General features: G+C 44.5%; 1 protein-coding gene and 5 non-coding genes across 6 annotated transcripts in view; 2 read left to right on the top strand and 4 right to left on the bottom strand.

The window, feature by feature from the left end:
- The window catches only part of LOC109909582 (EF-hand domain-containing protein D2), an 18,779-nt gene extending 349 nt beyond the window's left edge, over positions 1 to 18,430 (bottom strand). Inside the window, exons 1-3 of the mRNA XM_020508605.2 lie at positions 18,055 to 18,430; positions 7,656 to 7,803; positions 1,532 to 1,666 (exon numbers count right to left, since the gene is read on the bottom strand). Of these exons, the coding sequence (XP_020364194.1) occupies positions 1,532 to 1,666; positions 7,656 to 7,803; positions 18,055 to 18,362 (591 nt within the window). The 5' untranslated portion in view covers positions 18,363 to 18,430. The remainder of the gene's footprint in view (positions 1 to 1,531; positions 1,667 to 7,655; positions 7,804 to 18,054) is intronic.
- A 339-nt stretch (positions 18,431 to 18,769) lies between these two features.
- trnag-ucc (transfer RNA glycine (anticodon UCC)) lies at positions 18,770 to 18,841 on the bottom strand. Its single transcript has one exon. It is a non-coding gene; the product is annotated as a tRNA-Gly (tRNA).
- Positions 18,842 to 19,728: 887 nt separating this feature from the next.
- Positions 19,729 to 19,800, top strand: trnaw-cca (transfer RNA tryptophan (anticodon CCA)). The gene has a single exon. It is a non-coding gene; the product is annotated as a tRNA-Trp (tRNA).
- Positions 19,801 to 20,058: 258 nt separating this feature from the next.
- On the bottom strand, positions 20,059 to 20,130 carry trnap-agg (transfer RNA proline (anticodon AGG)). Its single transcript has one exon. It is a non-coding gene; the product is annotated as a tRNA-Pro (tRNA).
- A 2,508-nt stretch (positions 20,131 to 22,638) lies between these two features.
- trnap-ugg (transfer RNA proline (anticodon UGG)) lies at positions 22,639 to 22,710 on the top strand. The gene has a single exon. It is a non-coding gene; the product is annotated as a tRNA-Pro (tRNA).
- Positions 22,711 to 23,794: 1,084 nt separating this feature from the next.
- trnai-aau (transfer RNA isoleucine (anticodon AAU)) lies at positions 23,795 to 23,868 on the bottom strand. Its single transcript has one exon. It is a non-coding gene; the product is annotated as a tRNA-Ile (tRNA).
- Between the last annotated feature and the right edge of the window lie 4,019 nt (positions 23,869 to 27,887).

The following is a 27,887-nucleotide window of genomic DNA, read 5'->3' on the forward strand; positions in this document are numbered from 1 at the left end:
ATTCTAAAATTGATCAAATTAATTGTTTTCCTCATCCATCTACATACAATAACCTCATAATGACAAAGTAAAACTGGTTTTTCAAAAGTTAAATGTATAAAAAAAAATGTATAAAAATGTCTAAAATAAAAGCCCAGAGACAGAATTGTGTCGAGGCACAGATCTGGGGAAGGGTACCAAAACATTTATGTGGCATTGAAGATCCCCAAGAACATTATTAAATGGAAGAATGTTTGGAACCACCAAGACTCTTCCTAGAGCTGACCACCCAGCCAAACTGAGCATTCGGGGGATAGGGCCTTGGTCAGGGAGGTGACCAAGAACCTGATGGTTACTCTGACAGAGAGAGGTTCAACGTTCCTCTGTGGAGATGGAAGAACCTTCCAGAAGGACAACCTTCTCTGCAGCACTCCACCAATCAGGCCTTTATGGTAGAGTGGCCAGACGGAAGCCACTCCTCAGTAAAAGAAACATGACAACCCGCTTGGAGTCTTTCTTTCAGGCCATGAGAAACAAGATTCTCTGGTGCGATGAAACCAAGATTGAACTCTTTGGCCTGAATGCCAAGCGTTCCCTCTGGAGGAAACCTGGCACCATCCCTACTGTGAAGCACGGTGGTGACAGCATCATGTTGTGGGGATGTTTTTCAGCGGCAGGGACTGGGAGACTAGTCAGGATCGGGAAAGATGAACAGAGCAAAGTACAGAGGTTCACCTTCCAACAGGACAACAACCCTAAGCACACAGCCAAGACAACGCAGGAGTGGCTTCGGGACAAGTCTCTGAATGTCCTTGACACATCTCTGAAGTGACCTGAAAATAGCTGTGTATTGAGGCTCCCCATCCAACCTGACAGAGCTTGAGAGGCTCTGCAGAGATGAATAGAAGAAACTCCCCAAATACAGGTGCGCCAAACTTGCAGTGTCATTTGCAAAGATTTTGAAAAACCTGTTTTTGATTTGTCATTATGAGCTATTGTGTGTGGATTGATGAGGCGAAAAAAACTATTTAATCTATTTTAGAATAAGGCTGAAAGGTAACAAAATGTGGAAAACCTCAAGGGGTTTGAATACTTTCAGAATGCACTGTATAACACCACTCTGAATTCCATCACTACTGAATCTGTACCTGAAACATTAGATCATTTCAATCTACACTGCAGACTCAAAAACAGCACAGAACACACACACAGTCACTGTATTTCTCTTTCTGTCCACTAGAGGTGGATGTGGCCTAAGACATGCTGGTGTACAATCCTGTTACGATGGGAGAGACGGAGGAATGAATCAGGCCAGCTAATGCACGTCAGGTCTTAAAATAGCTGAGCTCTTGTGGCCCACCTACTGTGACCTGCATTTCCTCAAGTATTCACAACTATACATCTGGGAAATTTAACACGTCACACACCCTCCCCTTGTCCAATCACCCTGGTTCATCATGGGCATTGATTCTATAATGATGACACAGGCAACCCTTTTCTCACAAATACATACACACACACACTCTCTCCTCTTCCTCCAACCCACTCCTACCTTAGCCTCGAAGAAGTCCCGTGCCCCCATGACTCCCTCTGTGGAGACGTCTATCTCAGACAGTCTGGCCAGAGCCACCAGACCGCTCTCCTCCTGCAGCTCGCCTGCCGCTGCTCGCCTGAAGATCAGCAGGAACTGGAGGAGAGAGGGAAACATCAGGGTGGGGGAGAGAGGGAAACATCAGGGTGAGGGAGAGAGGGAAACATCAGGGTGGAGGAGAGAGGGAAACATCAGGGTGGAGGAGAGAGGGAAACATCAGGGTGGAGGAGAGAGGGAAACATCAGGGTGGAGGAGAGAGGGAAACATCAGGGTGGAGGAGAGAGGGAAACATCAGGGTGGAGGAGAGAGGGAAACATCAGGGTGGAGGAGAGAGGGAAACATCATGGTGGGGGAGAGAGGGAAACATCAGGGTGGGGGAGAGAGGGAAACATCAGGGTGCAAAAGTGCAAATCAATCCCAAAAAACAGCAAAGAACCTTGTGAAGATGCTGGAGGAAACAGGTAAAATAGTATCTATATCCACAGTAAAACAAGTTCTATATCTACATAACCTGAAAGGACTCTCAGCAAGGAAGAAGCAACTGCTCCAAAACCGCAATAAAAAAAGCCAGACTATGGTTTGCAACTGCACATGGGGACAATGATCGTACTTTTTGGAAAAACGTCCTCTGGTCTGATCAAACTAAAATAAAACTGTTTGCCTATAATGACCATCATTATGTTTGGAGGAAATAGGGGGGAGTCTTGCAAGCCGAAGAACACCATCCCAACCGTGAAGCACGGGGTGGCAGCATCATGTTGTGAGAGGGTGCTTTGCTGCAGGAGGGACTGGTGCACTTCACAAAATAGATGAAATTCAGAGGAAAGAAAATTATGTGGATATATTGAAGCAACATCTCACGACATTAGTCAGGAAGTTAAAGCTTGGTCGCAAGTGGGTCTTCCAAATGGACAATGACCCCAAGCATACTTCCAAATTTGTGGCAAAATGGCTTAAGGACAACAAAGTCAAAGTATTGGAGTGGCCATCACAAAGCCCTGACCTCAATCCTAGAGAAAATTTGTGGGCAGAACTGAAAAAGAAAGTGAGAGCAAGGAAGCCTACAAACCTGACTCAGTTACACCAGCTCTGTCAGGAGGAATGGGCCAAAATTCACCCAACTTATTGTGGGAAGCTTGTGGAAGTCTACCTGAAATATTTGGCCCAAGTTAAACAATTAACAACTTAAAGGCAATGCTACCAAATACTAATTGAGTGTATGTAAACTTCTGACCCACTGGGAATGTGATGAAAGAAATAAAAGATGAAATAATTCTCTCTACTATTATTCTGACATTTCACATTCTTAAAATAAAGTGGTGATCCTAACTGACCTAAGACAGGGAATTTTTAGCATCATAGAGAAGTGATAACGGTTCCTTCTGATATCATATCATATAGAAGTGATAACTGGTGCTTGTAATATCATAACATCATATAGATGTTATAACTGTTCATGTGTGTGGGTTTAGTGTCAGAACTGTCCTCCTATGAGATGTGTTTTCTGTGTGTGACCTTGATGTAGCGACCTGATATCAATCAATCAAATGGATTTTATAAAGCCCTTTTTACATCAGCAGTTGTCAAAGCGCTATACTGACACCCAGCCTAAAACCACAAAGCAATTCAGATGTAGAAGCACGGTCACTAGGAAAAACTCCCTAGAAAGGCAGGTACCTAGGAAGACACCTAGAAAGGAACCAGGCTCAGAAGGGTGATAGAATCCCCCATCTAGCCTGACCACCAGTGGTCCTAGGGACTGTGCTGTGTAATGGGATATGTCTGTGTGAAACTCAGCTACTCCAATCAGGAGAATGAGAGGCAGAGAGAAGCAACGATTGGGCTTTAGTCAATGCCTCAGAGCTCAAACCAAACAGAGTCTTTGTATCTCTGTTCAGCTGCCCCTATCACCTGTTAAACCCTGTAAGTATGTGAGAGAGAGGGGAGAGAGACAGGGTAGGAAAGATACGCAGAGAGGGGGGAGATACGGAGAGAGAGGGGGGGAGGAAAGATACGCAGAGTGGGGGGGGGGGGATATGGAGAGAGAGAGGGGGTAGGAAAGATACGGAGAGGGGGGGTGAGATACGGAGAGAGAGAGGGGGGGCTAGGAAAGATACGGAGAGAGGGGGGGTAGGAAAGATACGGAGAGGGGGGGGTAGGAAAGATACGGAGAGGGGGGGGTGAGATACGGACAGAGAGGGGGGGGTAGGAAAGATACGGAGAGGGGGGGGTAGGAAAGATACGGAGAGGGGGGGTAGGAAAGATACGGAGAGGGGGGGTAGGAAAGATACGGAGAGAGAGAGAGAGAGAGAGAGATACAGAGAGAGGGGGGGTAGGAAAGATACGGAGAGGGGGGGTGAGATACGGAGAGAGAGGGGGGGTAGGAAAGATACGGAGAGGGGGGGGTAGGAAAGATACGGAGAGAGAGAGAGAGAGAGATACAGAGAGAGGGGGGGTAGGAAAGATACAGAGAGGGGGGTAGGAAAGATACAGAGAGAGGGGGGGGTAGGAAAGATACAGAGAGAGGGGGGGGGTAGGAAAGATACAGAGAGGGGGGGTAGGGAAGATACAGAGAGGGGAGGTAGGAAAGATACAGAGAGAGGGGGGGGTAGGAAAGATACGGAGAGAGAGGGGGGTAGGAAAGATACGGAGAGAGAGGGGGGTAGGAAAGATACGGAGAGAGAGGGGGGTAGGAAAGATACAGAGAGAGAGGGGGGGGTAGGAAAGATACGGAGAGAGGGGGGGTAGGAAAGATACGGAGAGAGGGGGGGTAGGAAAGATACGGAGAGAGAGGGGGGTAGGAAAGATACGGAGAGAGAGGGGGGTAGGAAAGATACGGAGAGAGGGGGGTAGGAAAGATACGGAGAGAGAGGGGGGTAGGAAAGATACGGACAGGGGGGGTAGGAAAGATACGGAGAGAGGGGGGGTAGGAAAGATACGGACAGGGGGGGTAGGAAAGATAGAGGGAGGGGGTAGGCAATAGAAGGAGAGAGGGGGAGGGGAGTAAGAAGGGTGAGAGAGGGGGTAGGAAATAGAAGGAGAGAAAGGGAGGGGAGTTGGAGGTAGAAGGAGAGATAGCCTCATCCCCCTCCCATGACCTAAGATGCAGAAGTGCTACCTGTCGTAATCAGTTTCTCTCTCAATTCAATGCAATTCAAAAGGCTTTATTGGCATAGGAAACAAATGTTTACATGCCAAAGCAAGTGAAATAGACAAGAAATAAAAGGGAAATAAACAATACAAAATGTACAGTAAACATCATATCCAAAAGTTAAAAAATAATAGGCAAATTATATAACAATGTGAAAATAGTTGAAGTACGAAAGTGAAAATAAACATAAATATGGGTTGTATTTACAATGGTGTTTATGCTCCACTAGTTACCCTTTTCTTGTGGCAACAGGGCACAAATATTACTGCAGTAATGGCACACTGTAGATATGGGAGTTTATCCTAGTTGAAGTGTACCTATGATGAAAATTACAGGCCTCTCTCATCTTTTTAAGTGGGAGAACTTGCACAATTGGTGGCTGACTAAATACTTTTTTGCCCCACTGTATGTGTCGCTGGTATGGTCATACATTTGGCAGGAGGTTAGGAAGTTCAGCTCATTTTGTGGGCAGTGGGCACATAGCCCGTCTTCTCTTGAGAGCTGCCAATGGCGGCCTCTCTCGATAGCAAGGCCATGCTCACAGAGTCTGTACATAGTCAAAGCTTTCCTTCATTTGGGGTCAGTTACAGTGGTCAGGTATTCTGCCACTGTGTACTCTATTTAGGGTCAAATAACAATCCAGTTTGCTCTGGTTTTTTTGTATTATTCTTTCTAATGTGTCAAGTACTGTAACTATCTTTTTGTTTAATTGCGTTGCTGTCCGGGGGCTCTGTTTGTAAGTAGAGTCTCCAAACCAGCTGGCAGAGGGGACTCTTCTCCAGGTTCTCTCTGTATCTATCTATCTATTCCCCCCCCCCTCCCCTCCTCCTCCCCGTACACTCGCAGAGTGATAATGAGACACACCCTTTTACAGACTGTCCTGAAGGGAGTACACTAGTTACCCTATTCAAGCTATGTCAAATTGGTTGTTGATCATTGTTAGACAGCATTTTCAGGTCTTGCCATATATTTTCTAGCATATTTAAGTCAAAACTGTATCTCGGCCACTCAGGAACATTCACTGTCTTCTTGGTAAGCAACTCCAGTGTAGATTTGGCCTTATGTTTTAGGTTATTTCCCACTGAAAGGTGAATTCACCTCACAGTATCTGGTGGAAACCAGACTGAACCATGTTTTCCTCTAGGATTTTGCCTGGTCTTAGCTCCATTCCATTTATTTTTTATCCTGAAAAATTCCTCAGTCCTTTACAATATCAAGCATACCCATAACATGATGTAGCCACCACTTTGCTTGAAAATATGGAGAGTGGTACTCAGTCATGTGTTGTATTGGATTGCTTTGTCACATTTTTTTCAGTATTACTTTAGTTATTTATTTTATGTTTTTTAACCTTTATTTAACCAGGAAGGTGTCATTGAGATTTAAAATCTCTTTTTCAAGAGCGTCCTAGCCAAGATAGGCAGCACCAAGTCATTACAAATATTACAGACAGACAACATGAAAAACTACAAGTAATCTAGTAAAAAAACAATTCACAAGAGTATAACAAAAATCAACAGCAAATTTAAAATATTGACAGGTCAGGGAATCAGCCTCAAAATCCTTCATCGGTGATTTAAAAACACCAATCGGGACAAGTTCTTCCAGTTTAAAAGTATTTTGTAAGGCGTTCCAAGACGATGGCGCAGAGTACATAAAAGCCCTTTTACCAAATTCAGTTCAGACATTTGGAACAGTTAGCAGGATAAAGTCCAGCGAATGAAGAGAGTACCCACCACATTTCTGAACAATAAAAATGCCCAAATAAAAAGGTAGTAAAAATGGCTTTGTAGATACCAGTGACTGAGCCTACGAGTGACTAGAGAAGACCAGCCAACCCTGGTATACAAAGTGCAGTGGTGCGTAAGGGTTTTGCAGTTTAAAATAAATCTCAAAGTGCCATGGTGAAAGGTGTCAATTGATCTCAAACACTGAGCGGAAGCATTCATATATAAAATATCCCCATAGTCTAGTAAAGGCATAAATGTAGCTGATAATAGGCTACTTCTGGCTTCAAAAGAAAAACAGGCCTTATTCCTAAAATAAAATCCCAATTTCAGCTTCAATTTTTTGGTGCGTTGTTGAGTATGCAATTTAAAAGAGAGGCCGTCATCAATTAAAATTACAAGAAATGTATATGAGGTACTCAGTTTTCTCCTATCACAGCCATTAAACTCTGCAACTATTTTAAAATCACCATTGGCCTCATGGTGAAATCCCTGAGCGGTTTCCTTCCTCTCCAGCAACTGAGTTAGGAAGGACGCCTTTATCTTTGCAGTGACTGGGTGTATTGATACATCATCCAAAATGTAATTAAAAACTTCACAATGCTCAAAGGGATATCCGATGTCTGCTTTTTATTTTTTTACCCATCTACATACCAATAGGTGCCGTTCTTTGCGAGACATTGGAAAACCTCCCTGGTCTTTGTGGTTGAATCTGTGTATGAAATTCACTGTTCGACTGAGGAACCTTACAGATAATTGTATGTGTTGGGTACATCAATGAGGTAGTCAATTAAAAATCTTGTTCAACATTATTATTGCACACAGAGTGAGTCCATGCAACTTATTATGTCACTTGTTAAGCACAATTTTACTCCTGAACTTATTTAGGCTTGCCATAATAAAGGGGTTGAATACTTATAGACTCAAGACATTTCAAATTTAAATGCTTTATTAATTTGTAAACATTTCACAAAGATAATTCCACTTGGACACTATGGGGTATTTTGTGCAGGTCAGTGACAAAACACAATTCAGGCTGTAACAACAAAATGTGGAAAAACTCAAGGAGAGTGAATACCTTCTGAAGGTTCTGTATGTGTTACTGCAGTTAAAAAATACACACTGTAATTAACAGGCCTTGTAAGGCATTGACTCACTCAGGCACACAAGGACATTGACATGGAAGTAGACAGCACACTACACACACCTCTCTGTAGCTCAGCTTGCTGTCGAAGTCCTCATCCACCTCCCTGATCATGTTCTTGAGGCCCAGGTGGGTCTGAGGAGCTCCCAGCTTCTCCATCATCAGCTTCAGCTCCATCAGGTCTATGAAGCCGTCCTTCCCACTGTCAAACCTACAGCGAGAGGAGGAAAGATCAATGAACTTACATTATAACATCACAACTTTATGAAGCCCTCCTTACCACTGTCAAACCTACAGCGAGAGGAGGGTAGATCAATTAACTTACATTATAACATCACAACTTTATGAAGCCCTCCTTACCACTGTCAAACCTACAGCGAGAGGAGGGTAGATCAATTAACTTACATTATAACATCACAACTTTATGAAGCCCTCCTTACCACTGTCAAACCTACAGCGAGAGGAGGGAAGATCAATTAACTTACATTATAACATCACAACTTTATGAAGCCCTCCTTACCACTGTCAAACCGTCAGAGAGTTGTGTCTACATACAGCCAGGGAAAAAGGAAGGTACACAGACATTACAGTAACTCACATTAAATTACCAGGAGAGGAAACATGTTAAGTCTGTCATAAAGCCCACAGATAGTTATATAGCCAACAAATCAAATCAAATGTATTTATATAGCCCTTCGTACATCAGCTGATATCTCAAAGTGCTGTACAGAAACCCAGCCTAAAACCCCAAACAGCAAGCAATGCAGGTGTAGAAACAACTAGAGGTGTTTCTCATGGTCAGGTCAAATGCTCAAAAAAAACCTCATGGATCTAGTAAGATATGTGCCAAACCTTTCCCAAGTTCAGCCTAGACTGGTTGACAGGCCCAATGTGGTGAAAGGCATCTATACCCTGAGTCTGACCAGACGGCCACATCTAGACATAGAGATACAGGCCCTAAGCCTGCCAATGACATTAAAACACACAGAGGAGAGACAGAGATGTTATGATGTCGGGAATAGTGTTGCGAGTGGTTGACACTAACCAGACAGCTACCTTTGCTTGACTGACACACACAAACACCAACTTTCCCTGATCAATCACAGTTAAACAAAACCCACTCATTTGTCATCAGAAAAACAACAGATGAATCAAGGGTGTTGGGAGGCCTAGATAAACAGATCAAGGGAATAATTGAAAAACAGAGAGAGATGACTGAGTGAGATGGAGATAGAACAGAAGTGTGTGTGTGTGTGTGTGTGTATGTGGGGGGGGGGCTGCAAGGAGTCTGTCTGTCTATCTGACACAATACGTATTTATAGATCCTTTTGCACAGCTGTTCGAGAGGCTAGATCTGGGTGTGAGTGAGGAAACACACACACTCTCTCTCTCTCTCTCTCACACAAACACACTCAAATGCACGCACGCAAACACACATGTGCTCCTATCTGCCGACGCCTGAATGGTAGGAGTGTAATCTGGTCAGACCAGAGACCAAAAAGAGAGAGGTCATTTCTTCAGGCTAACTCTTCAAAGGTCCATAGGAACTAAACGCCCTCCCTTAAAAACAACCTGATTTAGGACTATTAACTTCCTAACAATCAGCCTTTGTGCTCAGTAGCACAAAGGACCACTGATTTGAACCCCACCCAACACTGTTACTCACCCAACACTGTAACCCACCCAACACTGTTACCCACCCAACACTGTAACCCACCCAATACTGTTACCCAACCAATACTGTTACCCACCCAACACTGTTACCCACCCAACACTGTAACCCACCCAACACTGTAACCCACCCAACACTGTAACCCACCCAACACTGTTACCCACCCACCACTGTTACCCACCCAACACTGTAACCCACCCAACACTGTAACCCACCCAACACTAAACCAACAAACACTGTTAGCCACCCAACACTGTTAGCCACCCAACACTGTAACCCACCCAACACTGTAACCCACCCAACACTGTTACCCACCCAACACTGTTACCCACCCAACACTGTAACCCACCCAACACTGTAACCCACCCAACACTGTAACCCACCCAACACTGTTACCCACCCAACACTGTTACCCACCCAACACTGTTACCCACCCAACACTGTAACCCAACCAACACTGTAACCCAACCAACACTGTAACCCAACCAACACTGTAACCCAACCAACACTGTAATTCCTGTTCGTGTCCCTGTCAAGCGTGCTGAATTACTTACACACACACACACACACACACACACACACTGCCATCTGTGTTCTAGGACAGCTGGTTTTGTTTGGTCCTCCACAGCTGACCAGTATGACAACTGTTCACAGCAACTGATGACCACAGAGCAGCTTAGCAACTGTCACCTGTACATACAGGACCCACTCCACAGCTTAGTGACAGGTCCTAGTCCAGCTCCTCAGCGGGGCAAGTCAGTATCTCACAACAACAACATGTTATGCTGAAAGAACAGAAAAGCTGCCTAGTCAGAGGCAGTACTATGATCATTAAAATACTACTCTAGGCTGCTATTACCGGCCCAGCTTTCTACCACAATCTACCGACCAAGAGTCTGACGAAGGCTTTGACGTAACTTAGATAAGACTGAAAGGCTGTCTGGCTATCAAAAAACTCTAAAGTGAAATGTGGCAAGAAAACAACAGTTTTATGGAATGTCTTCCTTTGTAAGGGAGTGGTGCCACAGCTATGGTCCATGGTCAGGACGTATTGTCCCACAGCTAACTTCCTGCAGTATGGTAATTATAGATACCAAGGCTTTTGGCATGGACATTTTATTTTTGGATCTTTCTCTCTCTCTCTCCTCCCTCTCCCTCTCTCCCCCTCTCTCCCCCTCTTTCCCTCTCCCCCCCTCTTTCCCTCTCCCTCTCACCGTCTCTCTCCCCGTCTCTCTCCCCGTCTCTCTCCCCGTCTCTCTCCCCGTCTCTCTCCCCGTCTCAGAGTGTATTCAGGTCACTCCTGCTGCTATAGGGCATTCTAGTGTCAGAGTGAAGATGGAGCAGGTAAGAGCCGGCTGATAGAGCTACATCCTCATCTCTAATGCAGCCTGTTTTAAACAAGCGTCAGGCTAGTGCATGTGTCTATGCATTTTCACCCCGGACACAGAGATACTTGTGGACTCTGAAGGAGAAAACTGAGAAATTTGTGAAAAAGCCATCCCTCAGAAATCACAGTGATTAACGCATTACCATCAGAGGCTGCTTTTCGATCAGTGACTCGATCAAAAGTCAGAATTCTGACTCCACTGTTAGAAAAAAAGGGTTCCAGACGGATTCATCTGTTGTCCCCATAGGATAACCATTTGTGGTTCCAGGTAGAACTATTTTGTGTTCCATGTAGAACCCTCTGTGTAAAGGGTTCTATATAGAACTCAAAAGGATTCTACCTGGAACCAAGGAGGGCATGTGCAGCATCATGGAAGAGAGAGAGTGTGAGGAGGGCATGTGCAGCATCAGGGAAGAGAGAGAGTGTGAGGAGGGCATGTGCAGCATCAGGGAAGAGAGAGAGTGTGAGGAGGGCATGTGCAGCATCAGGGAAGAGAGAGAGTGTGAGGAGGGCATGTGCAGCATCAGGGAAGAGAGAGAGCGTGAGGAGGGCATGTGCAGCATCAGGGAAGAGAGAGAGCGTGAGGAGGGCATGTGCAGCATCAGGGAAGAGAGAGAGCGTGAGGAGGGCATGTGCAGCATCAGGGAAGAGAGAGAGCGTGAGGAGGGCATGTGCAGCATCAGGGAAGAGAGAGAGCGTGAGGAGGGCATGTGCAGCATCAGGGAAGAGAGAGCGTGAGGAGGGCATGTGCAGCATCAGGGAAGAGAGAGAGCGTGAGGAGGGCATGTGCAGCATCAGGGAAGAGAGAGAGCGTGAGGAGGGCATGTGCAGCATCAGGGAAGAGAGAGAGCGTGAGGAGGGCATGTGCAGCATCAGGGAAGAAAGAGAGCGTGAGGAGGGCATGTGCAGCATCAGGGAAGAGAGAGAGCGTGAGGAGGGCATGTGCAGCATCAGGGAAGAGAGAGAGCGTGAGGAGGGCATGTGCAGCATCAGGGAAGAAAGAGAGCGTGAGGAGGGCATGTGCAGCATCAGGGAAGAGAGAGAGCGTGAGGAGGGCATGTGCAGCATCAGGGAAGAGAGAGAGCGTGAGGAGGGCATGTGCAGCATCAGGGAAGAGAGAGAGCGTGAGGAGGGCATGTGCAGCATCAGGGAAGAGAGAGAGCGTGAGGAGGGCATGTGCAGCATCAGGGAAGAGAGAGAGCGTGAGGAGGGCATGTGCAGCATCAGGGAAGAGAGAGAGCGTGAGGAGGGCATGTGCAGCATCAGGGAAGAGAGAGAGCGTGAGGAGGGCATGTGCAGCATCAGGGAAGAGAGAGAGCGTGAGGAGGGCATGTGCAGCATCAGGGAAGAGAGAGAGCGTGAGGAGGGCATGTGCAGCATCAGGGAAGAGAGAGAGCGTGAGGAGGGCATGTGCAGCATCAGGGAAGAGAGAGAGCGTGAGGAGGGCATGTGCAGCATCAGGGAAGAGAGAGAGCGTGAGGAGGGCATTTGCAGCATCAGGGAAGAGAGAGAGCGTGAGGAGGGCATTGCAGCATCAGGGAAGAGAGAGAGCGTGAGGAGAGCATGTGCAGCATCAGGGAAGAGAGAGAGCGTGAGGAGGGCATGTGCAGCATCAGGGAAGAGAGAGAGCGTGAGGAGGGCATGTGCAGCATCAGGGAAGAGAGAGAGCGTGAGGAGGGCATGTGCAGCATCAGGGAAGAGAGAGAGCGTGAGGAGGGCATGTGCAACATCAGGGAAGAGAGAGAGCGTGAGGAGGGCATGTGCAGCATCAGGGAGAGAGAGCGTGAGGAGGCATGTGCAGCATCAGGGAAGAGAGAGAGCGTGAGGAGGGCATGTGCAGCATCAGGGAAGAGAGAGAGCGTGAGGAGGGCATTTGCAGCATCAGGGAAGAGAGAGAGCGTGAGGAGGGCATGTGCAGCATCAGGGAAGAGAGAGAGCGTGAGGAGGGCATGCAGCATCAGGGAAGAGAGAGAGCGTGAGGAGGGCATGTGCAGCATCAGGGAAGAGAGAGAGCGTGAGGAGGGCATGTGCAGCATCAGGGAAGAGAGAGAGCGTGAGGAGGGCATGTGCAGCATCAGGGAAGAAAGAGAGCGTGAGGAGGGCATGTGCAGCATCAGGGAAGAGAGAGAGCGTGAGGAGGGCATGTGCAGCATCAGGGAAGAGAGAGAGCGTGAGGAGGGCATGTGCAGCATCAGGGAAGAGAGAGAGCGTGAGGAGGGCATGTGCAGCATCAGGGAAGAGAGAGAGCGTGAGGAGGGCATGTGCAGCATCAGGGAAGAGAGAGAGCGTGAGGAGGGCATGTGCAGCATCAGGGAAGAGAGAGCGTGAGGAGGGCATGTGCAGCATCAGGGAAGAGAGAGAGCGTGAGGAGGGCATGTGCAGCATCAGGGAAGAGAGAGAGCGTGAGGAGGGCATGTGCAGCATCAGGGAAGAGAGAGAGCGTGAGGAGGGCATGTGCAGCATCAGGGAAGAGAGAGAGCGTGAGGAGGGCATGTGCAGCATCAGGGAAGAGAGAGAGCGTGAGGAGGGCATGTGCAGCATCAGGGAAGAGAGAGAGCGTGAGGAGGGCATTTGCAGCATCAGGGAAGAGAGAGAGCGTGAGGAGGGCATGCAGCATCAGGGAAGAGAGAGAGCGTGAGGAGGGCATGTGCAGCATCAGGGAAGAGAGAGAGCGTGAGGAGGGCATGTGCAGCATCAGGGAAGAGAGAGAGCGTGAGGAGGGCATGTGCAGCATCAGGGAAGAGAGAGAGCGTGAGGAGGGCATGTGCAGCATCAGGGAAGAGAGAGAGCGTGAGGAGGGCATGTGCAGCATCAGGGAAGAGAGAGAGCGTGAGGAGGGCATGTGCAGCATCAGGGAAGAGAGAGAGCGTGAGGAGGGCATGTGCAGCATCAGGAAGAGAGAGAGCGTGAGGAGGGCATGTGCAGCATCAGGGAAGAGAGAGAGCGTGAGGAGGGCATGTGCAGCATCAGGGAAGAGAGAGAGCGTGAGGAGGGCATGTGCAGCATCAGGGAAGAGAGAGAGCGTGAGGAGGGCATGTGCAGCATCAGGGAAGAGAGAGAGCGTGAGGAGGGCATGTGCAGCATCAGGAAGAGAGAGAGCGTGAGGAGGGCATGTGCAGCATCAGGGAAGAGAGAGAGCGTGAGGAGGGCATGTGCAGCATCAGGGAAGAGAGAGAGCGTGAGGAGGGCATGTGCAGCATCAGGGAAGAGAGAGAGCGTGAGGAGGGCATGTGCAGCATCAGGGAAGAGAGAGCGTGAGGAGGGCATGTGCAGCATCAGGGAAGAGAGAGAGCGTGAGGAGGGCATGTGCAGCATCAGGGAAGAGAGAGAGCGTGAGGAGGGCATGTGCAGCATCAGGGAAGAGAGAGAGCGTGAGGAGGGCATGTGCAGCATCAGGGAAGAGAGAGAGCGTGAGGAGGGCATGTGCAGCATCAGGGAAGAGAGAGAGCGTGAGGAGGGCATGTGCAGCATCAGGGAAGAGAGAGAGCGTGAGGAGGGCATGTGCAGCATCAGGGAAGAGAGAGAGCGTGAGGAGGGCATGTGCAGCATCAGGGAAGAGAGAGAGGGTGAGGAGGGCATGTGTAGCATCAGGGAAGAGAGAGAGGGTGAGGAGGGCATCTGCAGCATCAGGGAAGAGAGAGAGTGTGAGGAGGGCATGTGCAGATTCAGGGAAGAGAGAGAGTGTGAGGAGGGTAGACCAAAAGATGATGGGGTGAGGCAGAGTATAAAGGGGTGAGAGAAGAGGCATAATTTAGGATGGAATGGCCCAGCCCTGCCATCAATCTAGCCTACCCCCGCTTAGAACATTCCAAAGTGCCCCCTCCCTGGCCCTCATCCCAACTTGGCTCTGCCACCAGGACTGCATTCAAGCAAACTTTAGGACACAGAGAGACTGGCCATTGTCTAATCAGTGTGCCCCCGCTGAGCATGTGTCTCACCCATATCTAGGTTACCCACCAGTGGCTAGGTCAGAAGGTCAAGTACCCTGCATGTAAAGCTAAGGACAGCAGGGGGAGATGAAAGACAGATTGGGTAGATAAAGGAAGCAGTGTCCACTCAGAAAATAATGAGTCAGGCAAAGACAGCACATCTGACCTCTCCGCTTCAGCCAATGAAAAGCCTATAGAGAGACGATAGGATATCCTAAGGAAATGGAGGTTTGCAGCACTTCAACTCATTGTGGTCTAATTAATCATCAAGGTCTGAGCTTTGCACTGAAACCAAACTCTAAAGCATGACAGTCTATACTTATGACATGGGTGGGTAATGCAGCCACACGTGTCTATCACGGGTGGGTAATGCAGCCACACGTGTCTATCACGGGTGGGTAATGGTGCAACACATGTCTATCCTGGGTGGGTATGCTGGAACATGTGTCTATCCTGAATGGGTAATGCTGCAACGTGTCTATCACGGGTGGGTAATGCTGCAACACATGTCTATCCTGGGTGGGCAATGCTGAAACATGTGTTTATCATGGGTGGGTAATGCTGCAACACATGTCAATCACGGACATATGTCTAGGAAGTGCCCCAGTGCTGGCTATAGGAGAGATGGATAAAACCTGCCCCAGGCAGAACAGCTTGAGAGTCAGAGAGAAGAGAGGAAGGAGAGGGGGGGGGGGGCAAAAGCGATGGAGATAGAGGACACATTCAACCAACACCCAACAGAATAGAGAATCTGGGGCAGTGTGTGTGGGTGAGAGAGAGAGAGGCATGATTACAAAATGTTTCTTCATGAGTGCATCTAAGTGCATGTTTGTCACTGCGAGGCATGTTCAAGTAAATTCCCTCAATCAACCCAACGTCCTCCTAAAGAAATAGGTTGATACCAAGCCCCCTTCCTCTGTGAACCATATCCCCCTCTACTTACTGAGTCTTCCATTCAAACTGTGCTGAGGCCAAACTCAAATGCAAAACTCAAGTTGAAATAAATAGTCCTGGAAAAACTGCAGTGATACTGCATCAATCCACCAATCAATATCCATCTCTACACTGTTTTCACACGCACCTGTAGCTACAAAGCCACAGATGAACTGGAACAAAAGTATTAAATGTCCTCAAGTTCAATGTCTCCCCTATAGCTCTGAAGTGGTCTCCCCTATAGCTCTGAAGTGGTCTCCCCTATAGCTCTGAAGTGGTCTCCCCTATAGCTCTGAAGTAGTCTCCCCTATAGCTCTGAAGTAGTCTCCCCTATAGCTCTGAAGTAGTCTCCCCTATAGCTCTGAAGTAGTCTCCCCTATAGCTCTGAAGTAGTCTCCCCTATAGCTCTGAAGTAGTCTCCCCTATAGCTCTGAAGTAGTCTCCCCTATAGCTCTGAAGTAGTCTCCCCTATAGCTCTGAAGTAGTCTCCCCTATAGCTCTGAAGTAGTCTCCCCTATAGCTCTGAAGTAGTCTCCCCTATAGCTCTGAAGTAGTCTCCCCTATAGCTCTGAAGTAGTCTCCCCTATAGCTCTGAAGTAGTCTCCCCTATAGCTCTGAAGTAGTCTCCCCTATAGCTCTGAAGTAGTCTCCCCTATAGCTCTGAAGTAGTCTCCCCTATAGCTCTGAAGTAGTCTCCCCTATAGCTCTGAAGTAGTCTCCCCTATAGCTCTGAAGTAGTCTCCCCTATAGCTCTGAAGTAGTCTCCCCTATAGCTCTGAAGTAGTCTCCCTATAGCTCTGAGCAAATACAGTACATGGACACTACTAGTCTCACAAGCAAAGGCTGCCCAGTCTCAATCTCCCCTCTCTCTCCCTCACCAGAGAAACACTGTATACAGTAAAGTCTACTCTCGTCAGCGGTCCCCCCCTCACTCACACACACACACACACACAAAGATGCCATTATCGCACAGGAGAGGGGGTGTTACTGGGGACCCAGTGTTTGAGAAGAGTGGCCCTTGTCCCTCCAGTGAAAAAAGACTGTTGCACAATGACTGTACAGTTCCATTGGCCCAGGAGAAAACATTATTTTGGCCTGGTACAGAGGATGTCAGTAAAGCCTAGTATAGCCCCATATCCCCCCACTGGGTCCACACATTTCCTAAAGGGTTGGTGCTGCAGAGACTGAAGTGACAAAACAGGCTCTAGACACACACGCACACACACACACAGCAGGTTATTACAGTACATAGTCTATGAAAGGATTAAATGAGACGTAGAGAAAAAAGGGGGGGGGGGATTCGCCCTATACAATAATAACACTCGGCTAGCAACCTAGAGATGAATTATTGTCATGTAAGCAACATAGGACTATATATTATTCATATCTATTCATGGCAGAAATGGAAAGTGTTGAAGGCTAGATGAAGACCATTCAATCTGAAGTTCCACAACAATTTCACTCCACAGTAGACAGAGGTCAGTCAGCAATCTCAGTTCACCTTGTCAATTCTGTGTTCAGTAAGTTGTCTCGGACATGAATCCCTCATGCTCACTCAATACCTGGATGTGACTAGCCTGCAACATGCATAGTGGAGTCCAAGGAGACAAAGTAACACTTTTCAGCTGTTTCTTCTTATGAAAAGGCTATTCATGTTAGATTCTGAATATTTCATACAAACAACATAGATAGATTAACTACATTTCTAAGACATACAAGTTTTACATTTCAACCGAAAGTAAAACATTACAATTGACAACGTATCCGGGATGAAACATTACAGGCTGCAAAGTTAAATGTAACACCGTCTTCAATGGTAAAAATTATGGGCAATTAAAAAAGGATGATTTGAAACTGATATTTTGAAGAAAATACACAAAAATGTCAAATAAATATTTCCATTTGATCTTTTAGGCATGTCACATTGACCAAAAAGGAGTAGCCAAAATGAATATATTTATATAAAGATCTTTTTAGCATTCAAGTCTGAATTTGACTTTTTTTTTAAATTCTAATGTATTATCTTAATTGTACTGCTAAACTTGATATAAAGAAGTGACATTTTATAAAATTATGTGAATGTGTATAAATATTATGTACGATTTTAAGTACTGTGTTACATAAAAACACCCTCCATAAAATACAATAACAATTATTGGCATCAACTATACCAATCAAAAGACCCCATCTTACCGATAAAAGTATACGTGTTTAAATACACGGAGAATGGTTCCACAGGTCTATTACCAAAAAAAGAGGCAGTAAGTATATTTAAAAAGACAATACATCATTGATTGATTTGAACTAAACGCATTAGGCATACATACACACTAAGCACTAACATATTTCATAACATCTTTCTAAATAGTCTCTAATTTAAGTTATTAAACTGTTTCAGTACAACTGATCCGCTGTTACTTTGTTCCCTGGTCTCCCCTGCAGACAAAACTAAGGACACCTCTTTATCAAGTCAAGTCACAACATAAGCTATAACCATTGCCACAAGAATGATATTAAAATTAAAATAAATGATTAGCCTACCGTTTGAAAATGTTCTCCATCTCTTTGATCTGTTTGCGGGAGAATTCTTTGAATTCCGTGTAGGGGTTGAATACCTTGGCTTGCTTGGGCGCCGCGTTCCCATCGTTGATGTCCAGTCTCCGGGTGAGTTTCGCCGTGAGTTCCGATGTGGCATCATTGACAATGACCAACACCGCTTTTTCCTGCGGCTCAGGGACAGAGTCGCTCGGTTTCACCGGGGTCTCCTCTGGTGCACACGGGTTGAATTGGGGAGCCTGCTCTGCGGCCATCCTGGGCTGCAGTTTCCTCGCCAATTCGTCCGATGCCATGGTGCGTAGGATACTTTGGGACTTGATGCGATGGGAGCGTGTGCCTAGCACTCAGGGTGGTCAGCTGTGTCTGTCAGCTCGTGACTCAGACCTCCTCTCACCCTGGACAGTTTCGAGGAGGCGGAGCACAATCGAACATCAGCATAAAAACATAAATTGAGCTATATTACAGCATCTGAAACCAACCACAGGCGAGCCCAAACAAATAAGAGCATAAAAGGTGCAACACGAGCAGTCAAGGTATTGATGGATAATTATTTAGATTTTAGCTAGTATTTGAGAGACATTGAGACATTCTTGGTATGTTTACTTGGTCATCCTTTCTATCGAACCTAATTATTATACCGGTGACGCAGGTACTAAAATGTAGCTTCCATCAAAAAAGGAACTACAGAGGAAAAACTATCTGCGTTGGCCGGGAATCGAACCCGGGTCAACTGCTTGGAAGGCAGCTATGCTCACCACTATACCACCAACGCTCGACCATTAGCAGATGAATCCTTACTAACTTCACAGAAGCATTGGAGTTGATCTGGACATTAATTCGTAGTTGCCATTATGTTTACATGTTATGTGCTCAAATAGCACGACTCCCATTACTGAAATGGCTGACTTGTTTATTGTGTATTGTTTATTCCTGGTTATTCCATGTGTAACTCTGTTGTTGTCTGTGTCACACTGCTTTGCTTTATCTTGGCCTGGTCGCAGTTGTAAATGAGAACTTGTTCTCAACTAGCCTACCTGGTTAAATAAAGGTGTTCTCAGCTAGCCTACCTGGTTAAATACAGTGAAATAAAAAAATAAAAACTGATGCAAGCAGTAAAATTACATTTAAAAAAACAGATTAAAAAACATATTGTGGAACAGCGGGGACTGTGAAGCAACACAAACATTGACACAGACACATGCACACACACACAATCAACCTGTCAGTAAGAATGTCCACGATTGAGTGAATGAAGAGATGGAGATAAAACGATCCAGTTAGTGTTTTTGCAGCTCGTTCCAGTCGCTAGCTCATTTCATTACTGTCTGAATGTAGTGTCAAAAATATACGAGCATACTTCAAATTTATTTCTCCAAAATCTCAAAATATCAAGTAGTTGATTTTTGAGTGTTTCGTTTAATTTTCAAAGCATCCTGAATACACCTGACCTGTGTTTTTTTTTTTTTTGTCTAGCCATAGGCTAAAGACAATGTATTTTGTAACACGTAAAGGGGTGTTTTGCAACAACTTTGTGACATTGTTGTAGTGTCAGTTAGTTCTTTGCATATCACATCAGCTACCTAGAGCGTTACAATCAATGTAGCGAAATAGAGACATTGAACAACTCTTTTTACAGATGAAGTACAAGTGCATATTATAGACCTCGTGGCGCAACGGTAGCGCGTCTGACTCCAGATCAGAAGGTTGCGTGTTCAAATCACGTCGGGGTCATTCTTTTTCTTATTATGTGTTGTCTTTGTATAAACTCCAGTTTGATTATAAAACAATCGTTATTCCTAGGTTGCAGTTTGAAAGCTAAATAAGAAGAGAGCCCTATCCGCCATCCACCTTGTAAAAGAAAAACACATTTTCACAACAGCGTTCGACTGTGTTGCATCGTTTTGGTCTCGGCTATTGGAAGATATTATAGTTGAAGATCTGCATGCTTTTCATGGAAAAAGATTAGCCTATAGTATATTAATAAAACGAGGGCTCGTCCGGGATTTGAACCCGGGACCTCTCGCACCCTAAGCGAGAATCATACCCCTAGACCAACGAGCCGCGAAGAAACTTAAAATATTTCGCTTTATAACTGAAAGCATTAGGCTCTAATCTATGGATTTCACATGATTGGGCAGGGGCGCAGCCATGGGTGGGCCAGGGAGGGCATAGGTCAATCCACGTGGATTATTGCAGACAGAAGTACTCCTCAAACTATATCATTTGACTGTCTTGGATTTTCATTTACTATTTAACGTCTACCTTTATTCTTATACTGTCCATATTGCCCAGTGATGTAGTGCTATTTTTTTAGGTGAGTGAACAAACATATATATTTTTTGTCATAATTTCTCAATCAAAGTTTATACAGACAGCTGTAGCCTATTGCATATCATTGTATAACATGCATCCTCCAATCGCAACATTTTCCTATGCTAAGTGCCCACACATATTGTTAGAAAATATTTGATCTCAATCAGTTTCATGGGAACATGTACTTAGATCTACTTTAACTACTGTTTTGTGGGCAAATTAAAGCAGATGGTGTTAACAAACTTTTTTGCCTATTTTGTTTCAATCAAAGCTTATCCTGCTTGGACGTGATGTTACAATTTGGTTTCATGAGGAAATAAAGCTGACAATTCAGCTTCAGATAAGACATGGCTGAGGAGATGTTTTTGATGCAACATATTATAGGCACACTATGCTACAGTAGCCTTTATAGTAATACATTTGGTTCTGTTATGTAAAATACTAATTAGCCTAATTATTATGTGATCTTGTGAGACATTGATCTAGCTTTGATTTAACTTTACTAAAATAGCACCATTGTGAGATGTGTTTATCTTCTATTTGTAATAATAATAAGTGATGAGTAGGAATCCAGGACCTCTATACTGGGCAGGCAAAGGAAGGCCCTAAAAATTGCCAAAGACTCCAGCCACCCTAGTATTAGACTGTTCTCCCTGCTACCGCACAGCAAGTGGTACCGGAGCGCCAAGTCTAGGTCCAAAATGCTTTTTAACAGTTTCTACCCCCAAGCCATAAGACTGCTGGGAGCCATACATATATGTAAAAACAGTGGGGAGAACAAGTATTTGATACACTGCCGATTTTGCAGGTTTTCCTACAAAGCATGTAGAGGTCTGTCATTTTTATCATAGGTACACTTCAACTGTGAGAGATGGAATCTAAAACAAAAATCCAGAATCCAGAATCACATTGTATTTTTAAGTAATTAATTAGCATTTTTTTGCATGACATAAGTATTCCGGCTCTCACAGACCTGTTCGTTTTTCTTTAAGAAGCCCTCCTGTTCTCCACTCATTACCTGTATTAACTGCACCTGTTTGAACTCGTTACCTGTATAAAAGACACCTGTCCACACACTCAATCAAACAGATTCCAACCTCTCCACAATGGCCAAGACCAGAGAGCTGTGTAAGGACATCAGGGGTAAAATTGTAGACCTGCACAAGGCTGGGATGGGCTACAGGACAATAGGCAAGCAGCTTGGTGAGAAGGCAACAACTGTTGGTGCAATTATTAGAAAATGGAAGAGGCAAGTCAGTTAACAGCAAATTCTTATTTACAGTGACAGTTTACCCCAGACGACACTGGGCCAATTGCGCACCACCCTATGGGACTCCCAATCCCAGCCGGGTGTGATTCAGCCTAGATTTGACCAGGAACTGTAATAACACCTCTTGCATTGAAATGCAGTGCCTTAGGCCGCTGTGCCACTCAGGAGCCCAAAATCAGGTTCAACATACAAACATACAGTCAATAATACAGTATAAACAAGTCTATATACAATGTGAGCAAATGAGGTGAGAAGGGAGGTAAAGGCAAAAAAGGCCATGGTGGCAAAGTAAATACAATATAGCAAGTCGCACAAAAATGTGTGCCTTTTCCTACAAATTAATTGGAACAAAAGTTTGTGTATTCTTACATGAATTAAGCCACACAAAAACGCTGAAATACTTTTTGTACATATTTGCACAAATCGAGTGTGAGATTGTGTTGGAATAGTGGGATGGTAGAATACAAAGTTGTAGCTAGGTTACTGTATCTAGCTAGCTACTGCCACAATTCAGCTTTAGTCAGGCAAGCACCAAAGATTGTTATAACTAAATATCTATCTCATTGTTCTATCTGTGGCAGCATTCTCCGCAGAGCCGTCAAAAAGCGTATCTGCCGGCTAGTCTGCTAGCTAGTTAGCATACGGTGTCTCAAGGGTGGCCCACAGGCAGGAACGCCCCGTCTACCCTGATAAACGAATGTGTCGAGGTTGCGCAGGCGTCTTTTTATGCCTGGTAGGTTAGGTTATTATAGCAGTTACACCAAATAAAATTGAAATCTACATTGCAGAACTTTTAGAAACTCTTGAATATCTTGCCACGAGGCGATAGATACATTTATGTTGTTTCTCCCTAGCAGCTATACAACCGTCTAGCTACGTTTTGTGTTGTGTTGCCATATCGAGGATATATTTCGATTATTTTACGCATTTTGTAAATATTCAATACCAATGTTTCAAATTGTGGGTTGTGTATATGAAATTTAAGCGGCTCGTTGGTCTAGGGGTATGATTCTCGCTTTGGGTGCGAGAGGTCCCGGGTTCAAATCCCGGACGAGCCCTCATTTTCAGATTTTGTATTTTTTCGGTCAGTTCAAGTCACATTTTATTGGTCACATGTTTAGCAGATGTTATATCGACTATAGCGAAACGCTTGTGTTCCTTTCTCCAAAAAAATATATATAGATAGATAGATAGTCTGTATTTTTATACACATGTATATGTGATGGGATTTTCGTAAGAAAAAGTACATACATTTATGAACTCACTGCTGTCACTCTGGATAAGGGCCTCTGCTAAATGACAAATGTAAATGTATGGACAGTATGTGGATAGAATATTTAGAATGACAGCCCACAGTCCTCGGGAGTGTTCTGTACACAATTTGCATGTCGGCCAAGGTTACAGCAGTAATGTATCCATTTGGGATATTTTATTATTATTATTTATTTAATCTTAATTTATGGAGTAACCCTGCAAGATCACAGTCAAGCCAGGGGCTAAATCTGTTTTTAATTATCATTTTCTTTATGGGGGCATGTTTGTAAACAATATCACTGAAAATATCAAAAGAGAAAGTCCAAGCGTCTTCGACAGAGGGGATCAAGCTGATTCTATACCAATTTACAGAGGCCAGGTCATGAAGGAAGGCTTGCTCATTAAAGTTTTTTAGCAAGCCTCTAAGACAAATCAGGACTGGCCGTTTCACTGAGCAGCCATTATGAACACAGGCTGTAAAACAGGGATCACTAAGGTCATTACAGAAAACACCAGACTGATACCTATCAGGATTATTTGTGAGGATAACATCGAAGAGCCTTTTCTGGGTGTTTTGAGTCATACCTTGTGAGATTGGTAATAATCTGAGAAAGATTTATGGAGTCCCATTGCTTTAGGACTTGGTCAGGTGGTTTAAACATGTCCCAGTAAAGGTCACCAAGCAGGACAAATTCAGATTTAGTGTAATATAGCTAGTACTCACTGAATTATATATTGATATGACAGATTGTAAAAATTATTTGATGAATTGGTTAATAAAGACATAGTTAGCCTACCCTTGTTCTCATTGTTTTCAAACGGCTGAGACGGGTACTTCAGTAAATGCCCTCTGACTATGGTAAAACTAGAATCTGTGGTAAAAGACACTGGCCAGTACGGGTATCGAACCCGCGACCTTCGCGTTATTAGCACGACGCTCTAACCAACTGAGCTAACCGGCCTTCTACACTTTAGCTGTTGTAGGCGATATAGTGATAATCCGTACAGTTATTGGAGGGTAGTTCTCACTCATTTGTTCACCACTAACTAGGTTTCCACCCAATTGACAACATATTTTCATGTGTATATTCAAAAATCCGCCTAGAAACAATTTGTGCATTTTCACACAGAGGTTAACATCAAATTGACTTGTTGCAGATAAGAGGCTGTGCGTGATGACGTGTAACATAAAAATGCCTTTTGCGGTTAAATTCCCACGAACCGAATAAAAAACATGTGAAATGGGTTTTCATCGCATTTTTAACTCTATTGATAATTTTCTCACAAAAACATGGAGAAATATAGCGAGTGTGCCCACCGGTATTGGCACGTGTTCTGTAGCTCTGTTGGCTAGAGGGCACGTAATAGCCTTCCCTACATGGTGAGATTATGGACAAAAGAGCAAGATTATTTTTATTTGTCAAACGGTAGCCAAGCATCGATGATCATGTATCCAGAATAAGAGCCTTCGATATTTATTTTAAAGAAGCATCAAACTCATCACCGTGCACTTACACCACCCTGTGAAGTCCATTATCATTTAATTAATCGGTAGCCTACTGCATGCTTTGATTGCTTTCCAGACGAGTGGTAGTGGAGGACCACACAATATGTCATCGCCGGACTTCAAATTTACGTCAATCGGATGGTTATTATATAAATATTTGTGCATAAAAGCTTTTCTAACGAAATTTCTCGCATACTTAATTTTACCGACAAGAAAAGATCCCACTTTGTCTAGTTTATTTTGTCGAAATTTGGAAAATGTCAAATCTGTTTACATTAGGCCTGTCATGACATTTTTTTATCTGACATAAAAAGGTTGGATGGAAACCTGTTTATGTCTGGAGTAAACCTGGCACCATCCCTACGGTCAGTAGGTGTAAAGTACTTAAGTAAAAAATACTTTAATGTACTACTTAAGTAATTTTTTTGGGGGGGGTATCTGTACTTTACTGTGCAAATAAATTCATTAAAAATCCTACAAAGTGATTTTCTGGATTTTTTTTCTTCTCATTTTGTCTGTCATAGGTGAAGTGTACCTATGATGAAAATTACAGGCCTCTCTCATCTTTTTAAGTGGGAGAACTTGCACAATTGGTGGCTGAATAAATACTTTTTTTTGCCCCACTGTATATATATAGGGTCAGTATGTTATATCTGGAGTACTTTTCCTGTCTTATCCGGTGTCTTGTGTGAATTTAAGTCTGCTCTCTCTTTCTCTCCTTCTTTCTCTCGAAGGACCTGAGCCCTTAGTCCTGAAGCATGGTCCATCTGCCATGATGACTCCTTGCTGTCCCCAGTCCACCCGGCCTTGCTGCTGTTACAGTTTCAACTGTTCTGTATGCAGCTATGGAACCTTAAACTGTTAATGTTTACTCTTGAGGTGCTGTCCTGAAGCACCCTCTACAACCACTGTGATCTCCACCCGGCACAGCCAGAAGAGGACTGGCCACCCCTCATAGCCTGGTTCCTCTCTAGGTTTCTTCCTAGGTTTTTGCCTTTCTAGGGAGATTTTCCTAGCCACCGTGCTTCTACACCTGCATTGCTTGCTGTTTGGGGTTTTAGGCTGGGGCTATATAAATTGATTTGATTTGATAGAGGACTGAGGGTCTTCCAAATATTGAAAGTGTGTAAATAGTTACCCATGTTATTTTGTAAATGCGTATATATATATATTTTTTAATCTATTTTTTTAATCAATAATAAAATTAAAATTTTCTCAATTTTTTTAGGGGGGAGGTGTGTTAGAATACCATTTTGGTATTTTGTATATAGTTATTTGTTTCAAAATGTACACCTTCACCAATTTGGCCACTTGGGTACATTTGGGCTACTTGTGTGGGACACCTGGGTGACTTCATGATAAATGTCATGTAGCACACTCATTTTAGAAGTTATCATTTTGAAACTTTGCACAAGTACTGTTGCCCTCTTATATTTTTCACTGAAATTGTCCCCATCATCCTATCTGAATGTTTGTTTTATCTTGTTCATTTTAAAGATGATGATATAAAAATAAAAAAAAGTTCATTGTTTTATCTAAGCCAGATCTATTGTGTTATATTCTCCTACATTCAATTCACATTTACACAAACTTCAGAGTGTTTTCTTTCAAATGGTACCGAGAATATGCATATCCTTGGTTCTGTACCTGAGCTACAGGCTGTTAGATTTGGGTATGTCTTCAGGTGGAAATTGCACAAAGTAGGGGGGAGCTCTAAGAGGTTAATTTGTTTTTTAACCTTATGGTCCACATAGGAGCCTACAACAAGTCACAGTAAAACATGAAATTTGTTAACTATAATATTTTAAAAAATTAAATAATAGTATACAATCTACATTAACTCACAATCTAAATGGGTCAAAAAGAGACATTAGAAAAAACTTTTAATGGCAATGTGAGAAAATTATGGTAACTAGTCTGGCCCTAAGTCAGGTTTTTTTAATGTATTTTTAATGTAAGCCAGAGCGGGATCAGCCAGCGGCGGCTTCCCGCATGCGTGATTCATTTGCAGTCTGGACGCGGAGGGGTGAACATCTCCTGCTCTGACGGCAGCTGGGAGGGACTGCTGCACGAGGACTGGGCCACCTATGAGTGCTTCGGGACGGGGTGGGGCCCACAGCAGCACTCGCTGCTCATTGAGAAGAGTAAGAACGATAGGTGCTTTCATGTCAGAGTCCCCAAAAGTCTCCAATAACACCAGAAAAAGTCACTAGATTTGTCACTAGTTGCTTTTTTTGTAAATGTGTCACTAGAGGGGTCTGAATACTCGCTAAATATAGCGGCAAAGTCACTAAATTGGCAACACTGATCCCTACTGTCTCTGATCTGGTGGACTCACTAAACATAAATGCTTTATTTTTAAATTATGTCTGAGTGTTGTAGTGGGACCCTGGCTATCCATAAATGTTAAAAAAAAAAATTGTAGTTTTGATACTTAAGTATATTTTAGCTCTACATTTACTTATGATACTTAAGTATATTTAAAACCAAATACTTTTAGACTTTTGCTGGAGTAGTATTTTACTGGGTGACTTTCACTTTTACGTCATTTTCTATCAAGGTATCCTTACATTTCCTCAAGTATGAGAATTGAGTACTTTTTCCACCAGTGCCTACAGTGAAGCATGGTGGTGACAGCATCATTCTGTGAGGATGTTTTTCAGTGGTAGTGACTGGGAGACTAGTCAGGATCGAAGGAAAGCTGAACAGAGCAAAGTACAGAGAGATCCTTGATGAAAACCTGCTCCAGAGTGCTCAGGACCTCAGACTGTGGTGAAGGTTCACCTTCCAACAGGATAACGACCCTAAGCACACAGCCAAGAAAACACAGGAGTGGCTTCAGGACAAGTCTCTGAATGTCCTTGAGTAGCCCAGCCAGAGCCCAGACTTGAACCCAATCGAACATCTCTGGAGAGACCTGAAAATAGCTGTGCAGTGACCCTCCCCATCCAACCTGACAGAGCTTGAGAGGATCTGCAGAGACGAATGGGAGAAACTCCCCAAATACAGGTGTGCCAAGCTTTTAGCGTCATACCTGTCTACCTGGCCATGCTGCTGCTCCAGTTTCAACTTCCACCTGACTGTGCTGCTGCTCTAGTTTCAACTGTTCTGCCTTATTATTATTCGACCATGCTGGTCATTTATGAACATTGAACATCTTGGCCATGTTCTGTTATAATCTCCACCCGGCACAGCCAGAAGAGGACTGGCCACTCCACATAGCCTGGTTCCTCTCTAGGTTTCTTCCTAGGTATTGGCCTTTTCTAGGGAGTTTTTCCTAGCCACCGTGCTTCTACACCTGCATTGCTTGCTGTTTGGGGTTTTAGGCTGGGTTTCTGTACAGCACTTTGAGATATCAGCTGATGTACGAAGGGCTATATAAATAAATTTGATTTGATTTGATTTGATTTGATACCCAAGATGAGTCGAGTCTGTAATCGCTGCTTTAACAAAGTACTGAGTAAAGGGTCGGAA

The sequence above is a fragment of the Oncorhynchus kisutch genome, linkage group LG18 (assembly GCF_002021735.2).
Source record: "Oncorhynchus kisutch isolate 150728-3 linkage group LG18, Okis_V2, whole genome shotgun sequence".
NCBI classification, from domain to species: domain Eukaryota; kingdom Metazoa; phylum Chordata; class Actinopteri; order Salmoniformes; family Salmonidae; genus Oncorhynchus; species Oncorhynchus kisutch.